The sequence below is a fragment of the Parambassis ranga genome, chromosome 2 (genome assembly GCF_900634625.1).
Source record: "Parambassis ranga chromosome 2, fParRan2.1, whole genome shotgun sequence".
NCBI classification, from domain to species: Eukaryota; Metazoa; Chordata; class Actinopteri; family Ambassidae; genus Parambassis; species Parambassis ranga.
The window spans coordinates 29,302,438-29,323,601 of record NC_041023.1 but is presented as its reverse complement, the minus strand read 5'-3'; the positions used below and the strand labels follow the sequence as shown (position 1 = coordinate 29,323,601).

General features: G+C 39.6%; 1 protein-coding gene across 2 annotated transcripts in view; it reads left to right on the top strand.

Moving 5' to 3' along the window:
* LOC114451341 (round spermatid basic protein 1-like protein) overlaps positions 1-21,164 on the top strand; it is a 30,036-nt gene that overhangs the window by 6,030 nt on the left and 2,842 nt on the right. For both annotated transcript variants that reach the window (XM_028429874.1, XM_028429865.1), the window contains exons 2-8: positions 2,171-2,320; positions 7,656-8,221; positions 8,335-8,493; positions 14,500-14,637; positions 15,035-15,177; positions 20,502-20,672; positions 20,835-20,943. In XM_028429874.1, coding sequence (XP_028285675.1) covers positions 2,171-2,320; positions 7,656-8,221; positions 8,335-8,493; positions 14,500-14,637; positions 15,035-15,177; positions 20,502-20,672; positions 20,835-20,943 — 1,436 coding nt within the window. The remainder of the gene's footprint in view (positions 1-2,170; positions 2,321-7,655; positions 8,222-8,334; positions 8,494-14,499; positions 14,638-15,034; positions 15,178-20,501; positions 20,673-20,834; positions 20,944-21,164) is intronic.

The following is a 21,164-nucleotide window of genomic DNA, read 5'->3' as shown; positions in this document are numbered from 1 at the left end:
ACTGAAGTGAAAAGAAATGCCACATGAAGAAATGAGGTGTTGCCTCGACTGTTAACAACTTTAGCAGTTTGCCACTACTGTGATGCTCATAGAGGCTAGCACATGATGCCTCATCTTTTGAAGCCTTCAGACCTAAACCTAAACCATTTCAGAGAAAGATATGAAGAGATTGAAAGAAAACATCTGTCAGAATTCAGATGAGAACAAAGAATTGAATGTTAAATAGGTGTTGTGTAAATTTTGTGAATGTTAAACCGTTTTTTGGATTAGCATTGTAGGGTGAGGGCCACTGAGTGTTGGAGCGTAGCCCAGTATGTTTTTGGCAGGAGGCAAGCAACACCCCAGACAAGTCATCGGCCTTATCATATTCACACACCGTCAAACCTGGCTATACGGTTGTGTTAACCACTGTGCTGCCCCACTGTTAACAGGTTAAAACACTGAGTGAATATATTTCTTTTCAGGAGCATATAATTGAAGGAATCTGCTTCTCAGTTTGATGTTTGTTTGTTTTTTTACATAAAAAAACAAACTATACTCGCTTATTTTCAGAATTTTTTATTCTCTTCCTCAACTCTACAAAGTTAGATGCCAGTGAGTATAGTGATGTAGCCAGAGTTTACAAACTGCCTGCCTCTGGACTTTTCTCTGTCTTTCTAAGTCTTATGTCTCCTGTGATCATCCAAACCCTGAAAACCACCTGCTGTGCTCCTCTTCAAAAACTGGCTGCTAAAAGAAAGTCAAAAAAATAAAATGGGAGAAACACCAGCAGATTTAAGGCTGTTGATTTTTTTTTTTTTTTTTTGATCCATGGATGCTATTCATTTCTGATTCATTTAATCTTTAACTTTTGGGCTGTTTTGCAGTGACAGCACCAACTTGATTTTTTTTTTTTACTTGTTACCACCTTTTAGCACAGATTGCCTTTTTTGTGTGAAACGGGGGTAGTAGGCTGCTTCCTGTGGAGCTAAATGGGTGTTTTGATTTTCAGCGTCTGGTAATTTTGCAGCGTTTATTTTACATAGTGCTTAAAATGGTTTAACATTCTTTGCATTTGTCATATTAACCAAAAAGTGTAAGTGGCACAACTACCTGTAGGTTGTATAGCATAGAAAAAACTATTCACCAAAGGTGTTTATTTAAATATTATCATTGAGTCAGTGTATCAATGTACTTCTAATTCTTTTGCTGCTTTCAGCCTTTTCCCTTTCAAAGTATTTTCTCCTTTGATCCTGCAAACAGGGAATCCAACCACACTGTGTTCACTTTCCCACTCCCCACATCCACAGGAGAGTGAACAGTCTGAAAACACAGCTTCCTTTTAAAGACGGATCTGACCGAGTTCAAAGAAAGAAATTCTTTCAAAAGGGAAAAAAAAACTACTATGGAAAAAGAAGTGTTTTTCTTTATGTGGAAATGAAAGGAAATAAAGAATCAAAGGAGGCAACGAATAAAAGATTTGGTAAAAATGAAAGTTTTTTTTTAAACTTGAGGGTTTCTTAGCTCAGCTGGAGGGGAGATATGTTGATTTACAGCATACATGTGTGTGCTGTCATTGCTCACACTTACTTACCTTTCAGGAAACACTCCGACAACCAAAAGAGGTGTGTGATATTTACATTTTAAACGGGTGCTCTCATCCACAGTGATTTGCAGTGAGTGTTGCATTAGAGTGCACTCCACTTCCTCTATCTGCAAAACTCTCTCAGCACTTGACTGATTCTGTCAGACGGAGGAGTGCTGGAAGAGGAAATCCAATGAGTTGAAAAGCAAGAATTTTAGGACTTTTAAGAGCAGATTGTATTGAAAATGGTTTAGGCAGAACATAGGAGAGGGCCGAAGGGGAAAAATGTGTAGAGTATGCTGATGAGATGTAGCTTTTAAGGTTAGGACTGAAGTTGCAAAGTGAATAATGCAGGATTTGCAAGGTCATAGATGCTTGCTCTAAGATGACTTTTTTGCAGCAGTGGGGAAAAAGCCCCACATTTTACAGAAGATTAAAAGTTGATCCAAGGTGAATCTTTTGGAAGAGTTAGCAGTGCAAGTTGAAATATATTAACTGTGCTCACAAATGTCCATGTCTGTAAATCTGAACTTTTGTACTGATGTGTTTTTACCATCAAGACCTGAAACCTTCCTCTGACCCTTCTGTGACCCACTGTTTCCACAGAACACACCACTAAGGACAAAGCAAAAGAGAGAGAGAGGCAGGAGAGGGAAAATAAGGTCAAAGAACCAGAGAGAGAAAAGGAGAAGAAGAAGCACAAAGTGATGAATGAGTTCAAGAGGGAGAATGGTGAAGTCAAGCAGCCCATTAAAGGTTGGTGGAAACCTCATACATGCATTACAAATTACCTTTGTAGGTTTTTTTTAATTAAAATAAAGATTGTACTGCACTGTATATGTATATTCAAAAGCTGGTTTAACTGTTTTCTTTAACACATTCTTTGGTGTGTTTACCCTGTGAACATTTTTCACACAATTTTCAGTCAATGTGTTATAATGTGTTATAATGTCCTGCACCTCTAAGAAAAATGCAGCATTACAGCTAGAAGTAGTGAGAACTCAAACATGTCTTTGTGCTATGTGACAGTTATATAGTCTTAAATCATAAAAGGACAAAATGAAATCTGAATTATGTTGATTATGTTAATTCAAAGTAACAGTACATAATGTTCTTGACATAATACAAACCAGCTAAAACACAGGCCAAGTTAAACATATCCCAAATGGTTGTTTAAATAGTGTTTTCACATCTATAAGTGTACCCAGTTGTACCTCAGCTTGTGCTTCCGAAGAAACACACTGTAAGCTGCTGCTAAGGTACCTAACATGACCTACTGAGACAGGCTGCTGTACACTAAATCATCATTATTATTATTAGTTTGTAACAAGCACCACACAGAACTGCTCAGCATCCCAGGGGGTAATGTGTAGCAGCTATGAAGGGTCTGATGTAGCACAGTAATGGTGTGGTGGTGTGAAACTGCATAACAATTTTATTTTTGTGTTTAAGACTCTGGACTCTTGACATTGGGTTGACCTTTGCACTGTTCTGCTCCTCACTTTCAGAAGTGGTGCTTTTGTTGTTTTATTAGAAATGTGTGTTCACACTGATGGTTGATTCAGGTAAAGATTGTAACAAATGAAATGAGTCAGGGTCATGTTGGTGGTGCCAACCTGCTGCTCTTTGTGCGTAATGTTTAGTTTAGTTTTATAATTGTAATTCTTGCTTCTATTAATGTGGAAGCAGTCAGGACTATTGATTTATTGTTTTATGTTGCGACGAAAAAATAAAAAAATAATCAAATTGACAAAAATTAAATAATAGAAGTTTTTTTAACACAATACATTTAGTGATACCAGTATTGTAAAAATGAAAATTGGAATTAGGCTTGTATTTTTATACAATTAGTGAATAGTTACTATAGCTCTGAGTTATTTTCTCCACCTGTTCAGAGTTGCTGAAAGGTTCACTGTTAATGTTTTCTTGTGCTCCGCTGCATCATTCATCCTTGGATGATAGCGTTTGGGTCTTCACTTTTAAGTTTGCATATTACATAAGTCATGTCAAGCTCTATCTTATCCTGAAGATGATGAATTCCAAAGTATATCTAAATACTTTACTTAAAGTAGTTTTTTTCCTTTTGACTGCTCATCTGTACACAAATATTAAGAAAATCTTTATTTGTCCCACAATGGGGAAATATATGGTTACTTTTGTGTATAATTCTCATTGTGTTATACTGTGTCTAAAGCCTTACTAATATGTGATTTAAAAAAAAAATATATTCATATATGAAAAAATCTAATAAATAAATTCTAAACAGTTAATCACATGTACACAAAGATACATAAAAATCCACATGCAGACTCCCTCTGGTGTCTGTCTGCTTCTACTGTGTGCACACTTGTGAATGCAGTGGCGAATGTCATGTCATTGCTAATCTTTAGACAGTAGTAAATTATTTGCAGAGCACTTTGACTATAATCTCTGCCTCCTGTGTGGGTCTCTGCCATTTGTCGACAGCGGCTGTTCACTTTTTAACACTTATAAGATGTTTATGGGTTGACTAAAACACGCAGCCCACCCAGTGACATACATGTATGTTGATGGATGACATTTCAAGGACCTAGTAATCACTTTGCCACATACCAAGACCAATGAGTGGAGATGATAATATTGCTGCTTCCTTGTAATGTTGACTCAGCATATCATTACAAATGTAGAGTTAGAAAAAGGCTTGACTTTAACAGAGGCTGAGAGTGTCTGTGTGTCTGTGTGTGTCTTAATCCAGCTGTCATCCCGAGAGAGAGTCTGGTATTTAATCTTGTGTGTTTACAATAATAGAGATTTTGAGTGGAGAGAGAAATGAGGCGGGGGGCTCTACCCACCAGAGAGATGGTTTTAGTAATGGTGAGTTTGGCATTTAATCAGAGCATATTACATTTGCAAATGTTGGGAGTGACAGAGAGTCTGGGAGGGAAAGAAAAAAAAGAATTTAATCAGTGAGAGAGTGTTAAGTTTACAATTGGAAAAGGACGACAGACAGAGGCGGCCAGTGGAAACATATATAGGAAATCAATAAGCAGCAAACGGGTGTTCTGACAGTAAGGCTGCTTTTACTACCGTTTGTTTATATGCGTGGGTGGGTGTGTATTACACTGGGAACTCACCTGACCTCAAACTGATCATTACCATCCAGCCTAGTGGCCTGAAAATGTTCCTGTGTGTAATTGAGAAACCAAGAGCTGTATAACCTTGAAAAGAAAGTAATAGTAAACATTTTGTACTATTGCTAGATTGAAGTCTATTTATTGGTTTATTTAGGTAACATAATTTTTATTAGTCAGTCAATTCCATTTCATATCAACACGACATGTATGATGTGTAAAAAATAATCTCAATCTGTGGTGATTAAGGTTCATATTTGGGAATAAACGTATGTATGTAGAGTGAAGTGGGGGAGGGGTGGCTTGTGGGTTAAAGAGCTTTTGGATTAGAAGCTTTGGTATTGTACAGCAAATACCTTCTCTGTTGCTCTCTTTAGCGCTTTCTGCTGTTTTTCATGCTGTCTCATTCCTGCCTTATCTGGCATTGAACGTGTTAGGGGTACAAGCTAGACCGAAGCTGTGTGAGAGAGAGAGGGAGGGAAGAGCCGATTTTTGAATTATGCTGAGGCAGCAGAACCTCTATCAGTTTGACTCACGTGTATCCATATTTTATTGTAAACGTATGTGGCTTGTTTACACAACAGCTGAGTTAGAATGAACCTGCTTTTAACATGTTTGAATATTGTTGTGCTCTGACACATTCAGTGTGCATAAATTTGCATGTTCCACTTTGTCGTGCCTCAAGCGCTTAAGAGATGGACAGTATTGTCTCATTCAGATGTGCCACTGGAAAGCGTGTTTCCTGCATAGTCATATCTGCTCTTCTCAATGGATTCCATTTCAGGGCTCTTCAATTTATTTTATGTACCACCTGAGATGCATACCATCTGTCTGGCTCATCTGTCTACACTTGCTTAAAATAGTTAGTGCTCATTATTTCCAGGTGTGTTGTTGTTTTTTAAATAAGTGTCTGGTTGTTGTGAATATTAAAAAGTATCCATAATATCATTATATTCGATCATGCCCCACTGTCAGTCTTGTTTGCCTTGTCTGTAAATGATCATAAATGTAATAAATGCTTAAAGAAGCGTTTGTGTCCACAATAAGAGGCCAAATAAAATAAGGCAGTTTATAAACTGTAATCTGAACTCTGTGTCATCAATACAGACAGTTTGGGAGGCGTTAAAGCAACTTGCAGGGGATGGATAATTAGTTGTGCTACAGCCAGAAAGAAGGAAAGGGTGATAAATAAAAACAGGTTAATACTAAAGCACAAGGCACAGGAATCTCAGCATATGCAGGAACCCAATAATGTAAGACTGTGAGAGTAGAACTACAGTCACACAGGAGGAGACTTCATTCGCATTATTCAGACTCCGTAGAAGGTAAAATGCTGCCATTAAGGTTAAAACAATTTGAAAATCAACAATCAATACCATTTATTTGTAATAATTCAATATCAACATTTTTGTGCAAACTCAAATCAATAAAGCCTCCAGAGAGTATTATATTAAACTTTATCAAGCAGAGTGCTATAATGAAGAGAGGCATATGGACATTTCCCTTCCAAGTTTAAAACAGGAGGAGAGAAATAGTCTGGAGACACCTGTTACTGAATTTGGGATCATTTCTGCTTTAAAATCTCTCTTGGCAGGGAAATCACCAGGCAATGATGGTTGCACAGTTAAAGAATAGCATTATTTTATGTGCTTTCTAAAAATGGTTTTGGGCCAACCATCATTCAGTGGGTTAGAGCACCCTATAATAACCCAGTTGCATCAATTAAAACTAATGGTATAGTATCTGAACCTTCGTGAACTAATTGCTTTTGAACCTCTGCCATGTGCTATAATAGGCACAGAGGAAGAAATTACATATGTACGTATTGGGGAATGTGATTTTAAAATTAATTTGTTTCCAGATGATTTACACATCCAGGCCCCGATAGACAAGATTTTCAACAGGCCACAACCCGTGAAGGCAATCAGAGAGGACCTTAAGAGCTGGACAATCTCACCCATATTCTACTGGTAGAAGTCATAAAAAAAGAATGTTTTACCTAGGCTGATTTCTAATCTCTGCCATACATTACGGTAAGATTTCCATCACATTGGTTTAAAGAAATTAATAAATTACTCACAGGTTTTTTGTGGAAGGATAAGACACCAAGAAGTAGTCACAAAAAATTATCGAAGCCTAGGACAAGTGGCGGTTTGAGTGTCCCAGATGTTTACATGTTATTTGACCTACAATGCTAGACTTACCCTGTCATGGGCCTATATGAACAAGAGTGAGGCAGCTGGAAGTGGATCGAACGGAAGGTTCTGGCAGTGTACAGTAAATCTGTCTCTTTACCAGCTTTATTTTTCTATCTTAAAACCAACTATAAAATAGATCATCCTAATACATTTTCAAGTGAAGTAATCAAAACTTTACAGAAATGTCTACTCTTTTCTGGGTCCTCATGCCATCATGCCATATATAGAATAAATCTATTTACAGCTGGGGGTAAAACTGTCTAATAATAGTTGGAAGTATAGTGGCATTGTTAATAACACCCTTTAATAAATTTAAAACAGCATTCAACATTAGTGACACAGAGTTTTTTCATTTTATGTACACCTGCTGCCCTCTAAGTTCTGCTGCTGCTCCGTAAGTGAATAAATAACTTACAATCAGCTCTTATGCAGCAAATAGTTGTGTTAGACTATTCATGAAAAAGGAAACAAAAAAAAATTAAACTTACAAAAAAATATATTTCCTATATTTATGTTATTCAATTTTTCAACAAAAAGTACAAATTTTCAACAATTTTCCTGTTCACATTGTTTTACTGGTTAGCCGTTATCATAGTAAAGGGCCTCATTCATCATTTATTACCTGCTTTTACCACAGCCAGTGGATAGGGGAAAAGGGAAAGATTTGATGATCCATCAGAACACAGGTTTCCTTTAAGCCTTTTCGGAAAATCGTGACTCTGTTTTATGAAAGCTGTTTTTGTAATAAGGTCCTTTCTTCTTTCTCTATATCTTTTTATCTAGATGAAAAAGAGAAAGCCAAGGTCAATACAGAGGAGCTGCAAATCAAGAAAGTAAAGAAAAAAAAGAAGAAGAAACACAAAGAGGGGGAAAAGCACAAGAGGGTGAAGATGTATCATCGCTCCTGCCAAACAGTTTGTGCAGGCCTGCTTCTCATTCCTCCTTCCTCCTCTTCCCCTACCTCTTCCTCTTCCTCCTCCTCCGAGCTGACACACAACTCCTCTCTGTCTCCATTTAAGTCACCACTACCTGTTTACCCTCCACCAAACAACAAAACATCCTCTCCTCCTCTTTCCTCTAAACCCCTCTTTAACTCCTCTCTCCACAACTCTCCATCAGCCTCCATCAAGACCCCTCTCTCTTCCCCAACCAAACATCAACCACAGTGCACCTATCCTGGAATGGCAGGTTTGGAGTTTGCCCCATACATTCACATAGAGAACCAGCCTAACGGAGGCGCCCTGGTGGCTCATGCCTATACGTCGCAGCTCTCTTCTCTCTCAACCGAGCAGAGGCAGAGATTTGCCAAGGAGTTTGTCACCTTGGCCTTCAGTGAGGACAAATCCCAGGTGCAGCATGCTTATTGATCAGATCGATCCATGAATGTGCAGTATTTTGTTTTAGATATGTAAATAATTACGGTAGTGATTTTTAAAATCTAAATTGTATTACTGTTTTGCAGGCAGCTCATTTTGTCATGGGAATTATTCACGGAGAAGCCAAGTACCTACCAGACTTTTTGGACTACTTCTCAACCAACTTCCCCTCAGCTCCAGTCAAAATGGAAATACTTGGAAAGAAGGACATAGAAACCACCACCATGGCTAATTTCTACTCTCAGGTCAGTCACAGACAAATGGAAGCATTGTTTTCACGTGTGGTGTGGGTGGACATTATTAGGAAGCAGATGTCCATGATTCTGCAACTATGCTGACAAATTACTCATCTGAAAAACCGATTTACATAGTTTTTGTCTTTGCATATTCAGTTTGAGCCATAGAGCTGGAGAGCACAGAGCAGATGGTGAGCTATCAGACATGAAAAAAAGTCTGAAGTCCAAAATAGCAAGCACCAAGTGCTTCCAAGCTGCTTTCTGTCAGGCGGAGTATCTGTGGACACAGGACCTGTTGTGCAGTGTACACAGGGACTGATAAACTAAAATCTGCAAAAACCTAAGTCCCATTTTTATGCCCTTGCATATGCATACACACACCCAAAAAGGTGTAGGTGTAGAGGCTTGTTAATTAAAGGTTTTCATTTTTTCGTTGTACACAGATGTACTGAAAGCTTTGTTTCTGTGGCAGGTTTTGGTGTCATGATTGTGAATAGTTTGGCTAAAGACTACAGTTTTATACATGGATCAACGTGCGTCTCTCTTCACAGTTTTCTGTATTTAGACTCAGTGGTGTTAAGATCGGCAGCTCCTACATGTGAGGCCATTGTCAGCTCTTGTATGTTTGGGATATACTGTAGAATTATTTTACAACCACCAGATGATGTGACTGTTGCAGTAACCTACATGTCAATAAGGCTTGTAGCGCCCACCATGATTTGAGCTGTGGCTCTGGAAGCTTAATTCATATGCAGGTCAAGTCTGTCTGTTTCTTATGCCCATCATTGCTTACATTCACACCATCAACTTGACACTGTCTATGACCAGATGATTTACACCAAGTTGTTCTAAACAACTGCAGTGCTGGCATTTTCTTGACAAATGTGACATGCTAGCCTGCTTCTGCCACCTGCATACAATCATAGCACGCTTAATTGCTCAGTACTGCTCAGAGTGTAAATGGAAGCCAGAAGGTTTCTTGTAATAACTTACAGATGTGTTTATAGACATTTCCTACATACTGGTTCTTGTGACTCAGGCTGAGGGTGAAGGGATCAGTTAAAGGAAAAGACTGGATGACAGCAGAGTGCATAGAAAAAAAGTTGTATTGTTGTGGCTTTAACCATATGGTGGAAGCATCTGTCTCCATCTGTTCAGCATTAAACAGCTTTGGCATTTATAGTGATGTCTGATGTCTTAGACTAAATGACAACATTATCAACAAGAGCAGAGCTGTGCTCTGTGCACATTTGGCATTATTTGCACTTCAGTGCTGCTTAGTCTTAAGAAAGCAAAATCTTAGTGAGAGTGAGAAAAGAAAAAGAAAGCAAGATACAGAAAGATGTGGAGAACAGACTGTGAGAGATAAAAAGTCAAAACCAGCACAAGAAGGTGTTTGCTTCTCACCTTTTCAATGCACAGGAGCAGCTGTAGTCTGAAACCTCACAACCACTCCCCACTGAGCTACCCAACCTTTTGAAGACAACTGGAAAAACAAGAAACGTGTGTGGTGTGCTGGTGGTGCTGGTCTCCTCTGTGTACAGTGACACAGCTAGACCTCTTCATTTAACACTGTCCCATGTCTATAGTCCTCTAATGAAAAGCCTTTTGTTGCTTCAAACCTCCTGAGTGGCTTTGTATTGAGATACTGCCTGCTCTTTTTCAATGTGAGTGCAGGCAGCTACCATACTGTGTCTGTGTGTGTGGTACTGCAGGGGGCAAATCAGTTTATGGTTTCTGTGGCCCTCCTTCTGGCCATGTTTTTCTTTTTTCATTAAATATTTATGATATTGTTCTGTTGTTCTCCTCTATTGGCCAGTTGTGCCAACATCCTTTATCTCAGCTTAATTTAGAATAGAGGAAATCCAGATAATGAATAATTCTAAATTGTCTATAAACTTCCCCTGCAATCCTGTGTCCTGGGCTGTCCCTTTAAGAGTAATGTTCCTTGCAGGGCTAGCGTCATTGTCCACTGGTCTTGTTAATTTTTTTTCTCCCTCCTAGCTCTTGGCAGTGACCTTGGGAAGTAGGCGTACAGTCCACACATACACACACTGATGTGAGCATGCATACTGATAACATGCACACCAACACAGGTGTATACACACAGATTAATGGTCGATCATAGCTCTCAGCCTCTTTTCTCCTTCTGTCTGTGTTAGCCTGCCAGCCTCTATTTTATCCCTGCACTCTTATGTTTCAGCTCTGTGATTTCTCTCCATTTTGCAGCTTTAAATTACTGCTGCATTTTGCATGGTGTGTGTGTGTTCATACGGTAGAGGAAACAAGAGAATGAAAACATACTGTGACACTGGATGTTTGTGATGTTCGATATGTGGCTGCAGGCACCAAAGTTGCTTTGCTGCCGCTTAGACTGCACGTCTATATTTTGTATTTATTCCCATCTGAAGCCATTTTCAGTGCTAGTAAGGATTATGGCAGATTACAGCACTCCATTTTCTCAGGGCAAGTAGAGTCCAACACTCAATATAAGATGTGCTTGGCACCAAGGTAATATGGTGCTTTTGTTGTTTATTACACTGAGTGTAATAATGTAGTTACATCAGAAGATTAATACAAAGACAAGAAGTGAGCATGGCCTTTTAATGTGTTATTAATCTGTGCTCACATTGTGCTTAGGTGCAAGCTTTTGTAGCTAAATAATTATATGTTATAATCACCTGGAAAGGTAAGAGCTGGTAAAAACATCACATGTATTAGCAATACCAGCTGCTCACTGTAGATGTCCTGCTCTGTCGCTTGGAAACCTGAAAGGAATACTGCTGCACCCTTAACTATCTCCAGTGCAGTGTTTACAAAACAAACTTAGACTTTGCCATTGCAACAGTGTGGAGGTAAGAGTTTATTAAGCAACAAAGAAGGTGGAACGCAACCATTAAATTATTTTTAATTGTAGTGCATTTGTGCATTCACATGGCTCTGTTTGTGGCAGAGCCAAGGAAGAGATTACAAAAGAAAAGTGTGTCCAATTGTGTTGAAGGCACCAGTCAGCAGCCAGAAGCTTTGTTGTGACGCAGGCACAGTAATAGACTTAACACTGTGTAGTCTGACTGGACATGATGACTTGGAATGTGAGACATGGTTAGCTATGAGAGACAAAAACAGATGCACAGAGGCCATGGAAAGGGCAGCGAGAGTATGATGACATGGCATGGACTCTGCTAGAGTGGTTTAAAGATGAGTTGATGAAACTTAGAACTTATTTCAGAATTAACAAGTGAGCGGAAAAGAAAGCAGGAAAGAGAGACAATTGATCTGATGGACTTCCCACGAGGGGAAGAGGCAGATGGAGTGGCTGACAGAAATGAGAAAAATGGAGGAAACCAACCAGTAAAGAGTGTGTTTACATGCACGTACACAGAGACAAGAAAGGACCAGAGCATCTTGGTGAATACCTCTTGGAGGAAGTCTCTCACATTTCCTGTTTCCTTCTGTTTGCATTCACTTAATATAGACAAGCTGTGTGTGAGTGAACCACTGACTGTTTACCAGTACTCCTTCTAATACTCCTCCTGCGATAGTGGGAGACTCTTCTCTCCCTGCAAACAACGTGGGGGTTTTTCAGCTGGTAAATTATGCACATGTAAACAACCACACTGAGATACACACTCATAAGTGCAAACAATTATAGACACACATACACTGACTGTGGCTAACACACATTGTGGGAGCAAACATTTACGTGTAAGCTTGATGGCATTTGAATCTGTGTGCACTGAAACACATTTTCCCTGCAGTATCTAGGTCATGCAACTATTTAAAGTTGTGTTTATATGTGTGGAGTGAGTATTTCAAGCTTTTAGTCATCATCATCTTATGAGGATATTACACAGTGACGGGGCACAGATGCAGTAAAATGAGGGGAACAAACAACAATGTGGCTTGGCCTGCTCATGCATGATAAAACTGATTTATGTTGTTAATTCATCATAAATTAAATAAACACCGTTGGGCAGCTGTTTGATTCATATATTTAGACCGACTTGCACATGAACATGCAGCAGTTCATGAGCTTATTAAAAAGAATCTTAAGTAGCAAGTTGGCTGTCCCTTTCACACAGCTTTCTATGCTCCCCCACCTCTTTTGCCTCTGTACCTTGCACACAGAATAATTAGGTGCAGTAAGGTACAACAGCTCCATCTAGAACAGTGTGTGAATGTGGCTAATGAGAAATAACAAAACATTTTTTATATAGGAATCCGTAGATGTCTTTAAACTGCAGGTGGCACAGTTTAACTGGAATAGAATGGCAATGTTGAGTTTAATCATTGTCATACAAAGCATTTAAGTACAAAAGAAGTTCTTTTCCAGAAGTACCTTGTTTTTGTGCAGCCCTAAAAGAGCTCCTGCAGGTCAACTTCCCTAAAATGGCCCATTAGTTTCTGAGGTCAAAAACACCCCATGATCTCTTTTCTCTTTTCTTTTTCTCTTAGTGCTTTTACTTTGTAGCCGTTTGAGGATCTAAAACCCTCAAAGATGCACCAGGGAGCTCCACGCACCTTCCCCTTCAGTCTTTTTCCAATTACTGTTTCATTCTTCATTACTTCCTGCCTCTCATCCCCTCTAAGGTCATATGTCTTCCTCCCACCTCACCTCCATCCCTTCTTCCTCCTCCATTACTTTTGTCTCTTTACCATTTCTGCCTTTTTCTCATTCTAATCTGATATGTCCTATTCTATCAGCCACCTCTGCCTATTCCAAAAAACACAACCATGCTTACCCTTGTCCTCTGTCTTCTCTCTCCACCCTACATTTATTGTATCTACTCCACTGCCTGTCTTCCTAAACTTTCTTCTCACCACTTTGCACTCCATCTGTCTATTCACCTCGTCCTCTCTCCTGTGTATCCTCACTCTCCTCCCTCTGGTCTGCCTCTCTTCCTTCCTCACTCTCTTTATCTCTGCCTCGTTGTCAAGTGGTGACTCACTAGAGGCATGCAGCCAAGGATTTGGCCAACACACACACACACACACACACACACACACACACACATTTGTGCACTCTCAATACACATCCTGATCGGTCTGGAGTACAGCGTGCAGGCCACATGCTGCACGTACTGCACACTCACATGGACACACAAAGACACTGTTGAGGGCCAAGGGTATGCAAGACGGGTTAGACACAGTCACACATACTCGCAGCGCTCTGTCAGCCAAGTGAAAAGCGACAAACAGTCTGTTGAGTCACACCGATGGAGCAGAGACATCGAGTGAAACCGCCAACGCACACACATGCAGGGTCTATTTTGACACCTAGTAATGATGAACAGCTTCCACATGTGCTTTTTGTTTTTTTCTCTTTTTTTTAGAATAATATTTTCCCTCTGGCCCCATCAGAATAAACAATAATATAATATATCTGTAAAACATAAACATTGATTATACATTAAATTTACTGGTAAATCCAATGGCTTATTGCTTTATAATGGAGCGATGTGATGTTTGCTTTCTACTTGTGGATTTCTAGATACATTTAGAGGTTCTAGCAGAGATGTCTTACAAAAGGAGGTCAGACTGACAAGCCACATACACAGAGGGTCCTTAATGTTTCTGCTGAAGCTCTTGCATATCTCTAATATTGAGAAATTTTGAGTATAGTATGCATTTTTTAAATATAAAAGATTAGCTGATCAGTGGGTTGCAGTTAATGTTTCTTTTTGCTGTATCTTAGCTAAAGTAAAATAGCACTTTTTTTAAGGACTGCATAAATAGTGGCTGTCTTTTTTTAACCTTGTTCTTCATTTTAAGGTAAAATTTGACATTTGGGTGTTGGTTGTGACAAACTATTACATTGTCAACACAGAATTTTATATTAAGTTCAATTAAACATCATCCATGTGTAATTCATGGCCTAATTCAAACATTGGAAACAAAAGTAGTTGTCTCTCACCATCATCCTGAGTCATCTGAGTGAACATAAATCTTGCACACTGCAGCATTAAAGGTACTGTAAAAGTAATCCTATGTGTTTGTGTCATGTGTTTGCTGCAGGTGAAGAAAACCTACTGTCACGGTACATACAGAGCTGGAGCAATGAGACAGATCAGCCTGGTGGGAGCTGTGGACGAGGAGGTTGGGGATTATTTCTCAGAATTCCTTGGCATGCTGGAGGAATCACCTTTCCTGAAGGTGAGTGTGCATGGACGGGGTGAATGGCTCAACAGCAACACAATGGACACAACACCAAAACACTACTGTGTTTACTACCTTAAAATGACAAGCTTGTCCTCTGTTTGCTCATTCTCCTTTGACACCTCAAATTCTCCTGTATGCAGTGTGGAGTGATGTTGTATGCTGAATATCAAAAGATGCACATTTGCTGGCACTTCCTATCCGTTGACAGCTTTGGCTCAGATTCTGCAGCCTTTGAAGCCAATTGGGTGCCAGGGACAGGTTTTGCTAGGGGAGCCAGTTCTGGAATAAATAAGATACTTGATGAATTGGTTAACAAGTGAAATGGTGAGGGATGTAGCAACATGTTGCTTTGATTTGATTCCCTCATGTCCTGTTTCTCTCCCGACTACAGCTGACTCTTCCCTGGGGAACGGCTTCCAGTCTGTGGCAGATGAGTCCCACAGAGAGCGACGATGGTCCCATAATGTGGGTCAGACCAGGAGAGCAGATGATACCTGTAACTGATATACCAAAGTCTCCTTTTAAAAGAAAACGGTGAGTCCAGTTTTAATAACATAACAGGCTTGCAGATATTTTCAGTACAAACAGAGATCTTGGCCTCTTTGAATGTTGTTTGTGTTTGACTACACGTCTCAGTGGTGTGTGTGTGTGTGTGTGTACCATATTGAGCCAGCTTGCCTTTGTTCTTTCCTCACTGCCCATGAGGACTGATTATGAAAACCAGTAACAAAACACACTTGCCAATTTGAAGCAGCAGCCGTGGTAGCAGCATGAAGCTTTGTTGTAGCCGAGCAACACCGGATGAGGCAATTACCCCCTCTCTGTTAGTCTGTGTCACAGTGTCATTGTTGCTCACACATCTCAAACACATGATTTCTGTGAGCGAGTCCATCAGAGGCAGTTTGTGCTGTGTGTGTGTGTGTAAGTGTGTGTTTGATGTGAGCGGTATGTGGCTCACCACTCAGATGAGATCATCGTTACATCAGACACTACTTCACATGGCAGCCAGCCAAACATGGGACAGTAAATGCACACCACACACATTCCTTCCATGCCTCATTTATTTCCCTTGTACATCCAGGTTGATTAGTAGTTACAGTAGTTACATCAGTTGTAATGTTTTTTTTTAATATAATAGAACAGTTGTTCTTTGCTTATTAATGTAATCTGTCGTTTCCTGTATTGTGAGGATTGTACCACTTTTTCTGTGAAATTAACCATTGAAATTATTTGCACTATTTGTTGTGATTAATTACAATTTGTCAAAACTATATATGCAAATAGAGTCTTTTTTGAATTTTACAAAGAAGAGGTGTCTCAAAGAAAGCAAGAAGGTAGGAAACAGCTGCTGGCCTTGCACATTCCCTCCTGCCAACCTTTCACTCCTTAAAGTGAAACTGGCACCTGAATCTTCATCTTTAGTCAGTTTGGCAGCACATGTTGACAGGTCATAGTTCATACCTCAGCCACTGGAGAATAAAAGAGTATACAAGCATTTTTTTTCAAATAAAAAACCTTTATTTGTGCAGGTCAAAAGAAAGACATTTGAATGTGCAAGGCCAGCAGTTGTTCCCTACCTTTTTTCCTTGGAGCACACAGACCAAGTGACTTAATTTCTTTTCGCTTTCTTTGAGACACCTCTTCTTTGTTAAATTAAAGACTCTATTTGCATATCTAATTTTGACAAATTGCAATTAATCACTACAAATGAATAAAGATGTCCAATTTCTTAAAAAACATATAAACAGAAAAAGTGGTACATATTTTAGAGATCGGAAATCAATACACTAAGTCTATCACTTATAGGGGGATAAGGATATATTTATAGTTGTGAAATGAGGAAGTGTTTGCATCTGAATTTGTGTCATATGTTGCACATGCAGCATGGACATGTTTCGTCCTTGTTTGTGTCTGAAGGAAGCATGTGTGACAGCTTGAATGTTTGTGTGTGTGTGACTGTCAGAAACACTTGTGTAACAGCTGGGGCCAAACAAATCTATTTCATAGAGATACAGATGGATGGGCAGAAAAGAGGATGTTGTCTGATGCATCAGTTAATTATACATTATCACTAGATTATAAAATGACTTCTACAAACCAAAGAGGTGGATGTTCCTGATTGTTCACCCTCCTTTTCCTCCAGACTCTTCTTTCTTTTCTTCTTTCTTTCTCTCTGTCTTTGTCCTCTTGTTACCTCTAAATATCTTCCGTCGGTCTCTCTCAGTCAGTCTTCTACTTTATCCTCCTGACCTTTCTTCCCTGCTTTAAGTAGATTGATTGTGGAGTTACTATACTGAAGCTTTGAGGCAAAGTGCTTTATGGAAATCACATATATTAGATATGTTATAGCTGTTGCAAGTGTTGTTGTTTGTGTCTGACAGTGTGTATAAGGAGAAAGACATTAAAGCAGTTTGTTGAAAAGAGATACGGGGAAGAGAAGGACGTGATAATTTTTGCTGTGAGTCCTTGCAGTTTGACCGTATGTTGTTTTGAAGGAAGGAAGGCTGTTTGTGCATGTGGAGCACTTCTTCACAGCATGGCTTCTTTTTCTCAGTGGTTCCAGTGAAAAGGTCTGACAGCGCTGAGACTCTCAGTCTGAGAATTCAACTTGATTATAGTGGTCAGACGATGAAAATAAACCAAAATATTTCAGCTTTTAGTGAAGGAGCGCCATGCTTCCAGATTTACAGTAATTGCATAGTAACAGCACCAGCAGCATCTGTGGCTAGCAGCAGATTAAAGCAGGACAGAGGCCAGAGGCGAATAATGTGTTGCCCTATAGACACAGTGTGTGAATGATGAGATAAACTTTTTTAGGGTTTGTAGTGTAAAAGACAAGCAGGTATAAGAATCATTGAAATATTTGCACAAAATACAATATTAGCATTTAGTCTTTGGACTTGTTGCCTGATTTTTTTTATTCTTTATGCATGCCTTCACCTTTGCCAGACACTGCTATATGGCATATAAATCCTTCAACAACCAGCAAGTATGATGATCTGCTGGATAAGCTGGTGTGGCATAAGGTCTGTGCTCAGGTAAATTCTGCTCACTAATGGCGTTTACCAAGCACTTCAGCCACTGTGGTGTTTACGGTTTCTTCCATTGGCTGTCTGTCAGAGTGACACGAGGTTAGAATCATGAAGTATGTGCTCTCTTGGACTGAGGACAGAGAAGACAATATATTGACTCACTATATCATCCTGTGGTATTACTCAGTGGTGTTTTTAGTTTTTAAATCTAACAATCTTACATATTGCACCTTCTGGTAGAAAAACAGTCTTAAATATGTTCATCCAGCATTTCCCACAGACCAGGTAGCAACTTGTGGTGGCACATTGGTTCCGGCACAGGATAGAGTGTTGCAGTGTCGTGACAGTCGGTGGAATTCAGAGTGCACTGTGCAGGAAGCAGATGCAAACACACACTTTCTGAAGCTGCTATAGGTTAAATATACACCTGTATGCTTAACTAATGACAATTCTTTAAAGCTACAAGAAGCATTTTGAAACAGCTTTATTTGACTATGGGCGCAGTTTATCTCGACCATAACTGCATTTCACCTTAATCGCCTAATTCTTTGCTGCATTACCAACTCTGTCTATACTGAATTAGGATGTGTGATGTTCCGTTATCAATAACATTGAGTTCATAGTGCTTCTATAACATTTTCTAAGTCAATGAGGTGTGTTTGAACACAGTACATCATAGGCTTACTAACCTTTGGTGAACTCCAGATAACGCAGGCCGCCTTCTAGGTGCAAATATGCCGCTGTTTTGGGTTTTCCTTCAATATGTGTATGCATGCATGCTTGTGTCTGTGTGTTGAGTGTGTGTGTGAACGAGAATGAGCAGAGTTAAATGAACAGGTACAATACTTTTTAAAATCATGCTGGGGAAAGAAAAACACGGAATCAATTTGTGGCGGCTGTTGGTCATTGGTCTATGTATGGGAAACACTGTCATCATTAGTCTATTTGTTGTCACACAAGGTGGTTCCTCCTGCCTCCCTTTCGTCCTCCTCTTTACTCTCCCTTTGCTGCCTTATCTTTTGGCACCCTCACCTCTCTCCTTTATCTCCTGTTTCCCTCCTTCGTCTTTGTCTACCTCTCATCTGTTCTTCACGTCCTTGAATTTCTGTCTTCTTCCCACTTTATGAGGCCATAAATGCACAATTCCGTGCATTCTGACATACATTGCTAAAAAAAACAGGACCTAACATGTAAAAGAATATTCAAAGAATTACAGAAAATGATAGATTTCAAATAACATTCTCAATGTGCACATTCAGCCTTCCTCCCTTTAGACTCTCACTGTTTCACTTACCAGCTTTCCTGGTTTTACATTTATTACTGTCAGCCTGCAGTCAGCTCAGACACACTGAGCTGTGTGTGTGTTTGCATGTGTGTGTATTCATCTCACCCTCCACTGCACTATTTTCCTGTGTTCCTTTCTTCCTCTTCCACCAGCTCATGACTCTCTTGTCTTTGAATGAATGAACACACAATTCAGTGTTCAGCACGGGTAGTCTCGCTGCTGTTCTGTCTGTTTATATGTACAAGTGTGTGTGTGTGTGTGTGTGTGTGTGTGTATATCCGTCTGTGTTACACTCTCGAAGGAATCTCTCACAGTCTCTGTGCGTGTGTGTTTATACTCTTGTTTGAATCTGACTGCAGCTACGGTGTGAGTCACTGATCCAGTAGTGAGCTGACTGCAGTACTTCTATTGTTTGGCAGCACGGCTCATTTTTTATGCTTTTACTCCTCAGCTTTTCAGTCAGTATGTGTGAAGCCAAGTGCATATGTACTCTATGTGGGTTCTGGCAATGCTCCTTGTTTACTCTATTTTTACCTTTACCTTTAAAGAAATACACGTTATTTTTACACATAAACTCATTTACATCAGAGGAATGAGGTAATAATGTGAAGCAGGAATCTATTTTTGTATGCAGATAATAAAGATTGTTTTGTTGTGTGCTGTAAAACATGCAGTTCAGAAGATGCTTTAACACATCACAAGAATATTTTTGTAATGTCCACATTGATTCCTTAGATCACAACCCAATGAGGATATTGAATATATTCAAAGTGTTAGGAAAAGGTAAAATAATATCTGCCGGAATGCTGTATGCATTCTTCATACACACTGCATTTTTAATAAGGCATTGTTATTTCATTTGTGATGGTATAAATAAAAAAAATGGAAACAAATGTGCATAATTGCATTAGTAATAAGTATGGAGGAAATCTATAAAATCAATATATGAAAAAATCTTGTTAAGGAGGTAGGTTTCTGTTTTGGGCTACTGATCAACATCATACAAAATCATACATTATTAACAATGCCAATTGGTGGTTGTAGCCTAAGGCAAGCGAGTGTCCAATTTGTTGTGTACATGCTGACTTGTCCACCAGACCACTTGCTGCCAAGGCACCTACTGTACATCCACCAGATCAATTACAGTTGTAGTCGGCATTTGTAGAGCAAAGCAAGAGACAAGCAAATATGCAAAAAACATACCCAGACCCAGAGAAGAAGTGTTTATGTTTGCAGCTCTCACAGACACAGAAAGGATAACACTTGCCTGAACATCCCTTAAATACACCACATAGATCCTCCTCTGCATTAAAACCTTCATCAATCTCTAAATCACCCAGTAGCTTCTGGATGTCACCAGCTGGATTCCAGCAGCAGATAACTGGTGTCTTATTCTTTTATGTAGCAGACAGGAAACAAAGAGACAAAGTGAACATCCCACAAACATCCCACTCACTTTTAGTCATTTGTTTCTTTATTTAGACAAGAGCAGGCAAGGAAAGAAAATAAACTGTGTGGGCATCTGTGTGTTTTTCCCACAGCTCCACCAATGAGGTGAAGAACCTTCTGCAGTCGCTGCCCAGGACCAGCGAGCCCAGAGAGCTGCTGTTTGAGGATCGGACTCGGGCCCACGCTGATCACATCGGACAGGGCTTTGAGCGTGAGACCACAGCAGCCGTGGGGGTTCTGAAGGCTGTGTGCTCTGTGGAGAGGTAGGCAGTGAAGCAACACAAAATCTGCAGAAGCAAACACTTTGAATGTCAGACTGTGTGGTGCATGGCTGTTTGTCTAGAAGCAACACACGGCCAGTATTTACACAGCTTACTAGCTGACATATCATATAATCCTCCTCTCCCTCCCTCACTTGTTTTCAGCTCTGAGCCTCCTCGTGTAACCAAAGATGTTGTGTGTTTCCATGCTGGTGATTTCCATTATGTTGTTCAGAGGCTGCAGTTGGATCTACATGAACCCCCACTGTCTCAGGTGTTACATCTCACACACACATACAAGCTAATGCATGGCGCTGCTCACTCCACAAATCCTAGTAAAGTCACTTTTATAATATCTCAAATTAGAGGGAGACTTACACCTGCAGTTAGAAAAACATCAGGGTCGATGTGATGTAGAATGCTGCCACCTGGTGGAGCAAATTACACATCAGTAACTTAAACAAGTTAGATTTGTATTTGGAAGCCTGTTGACTA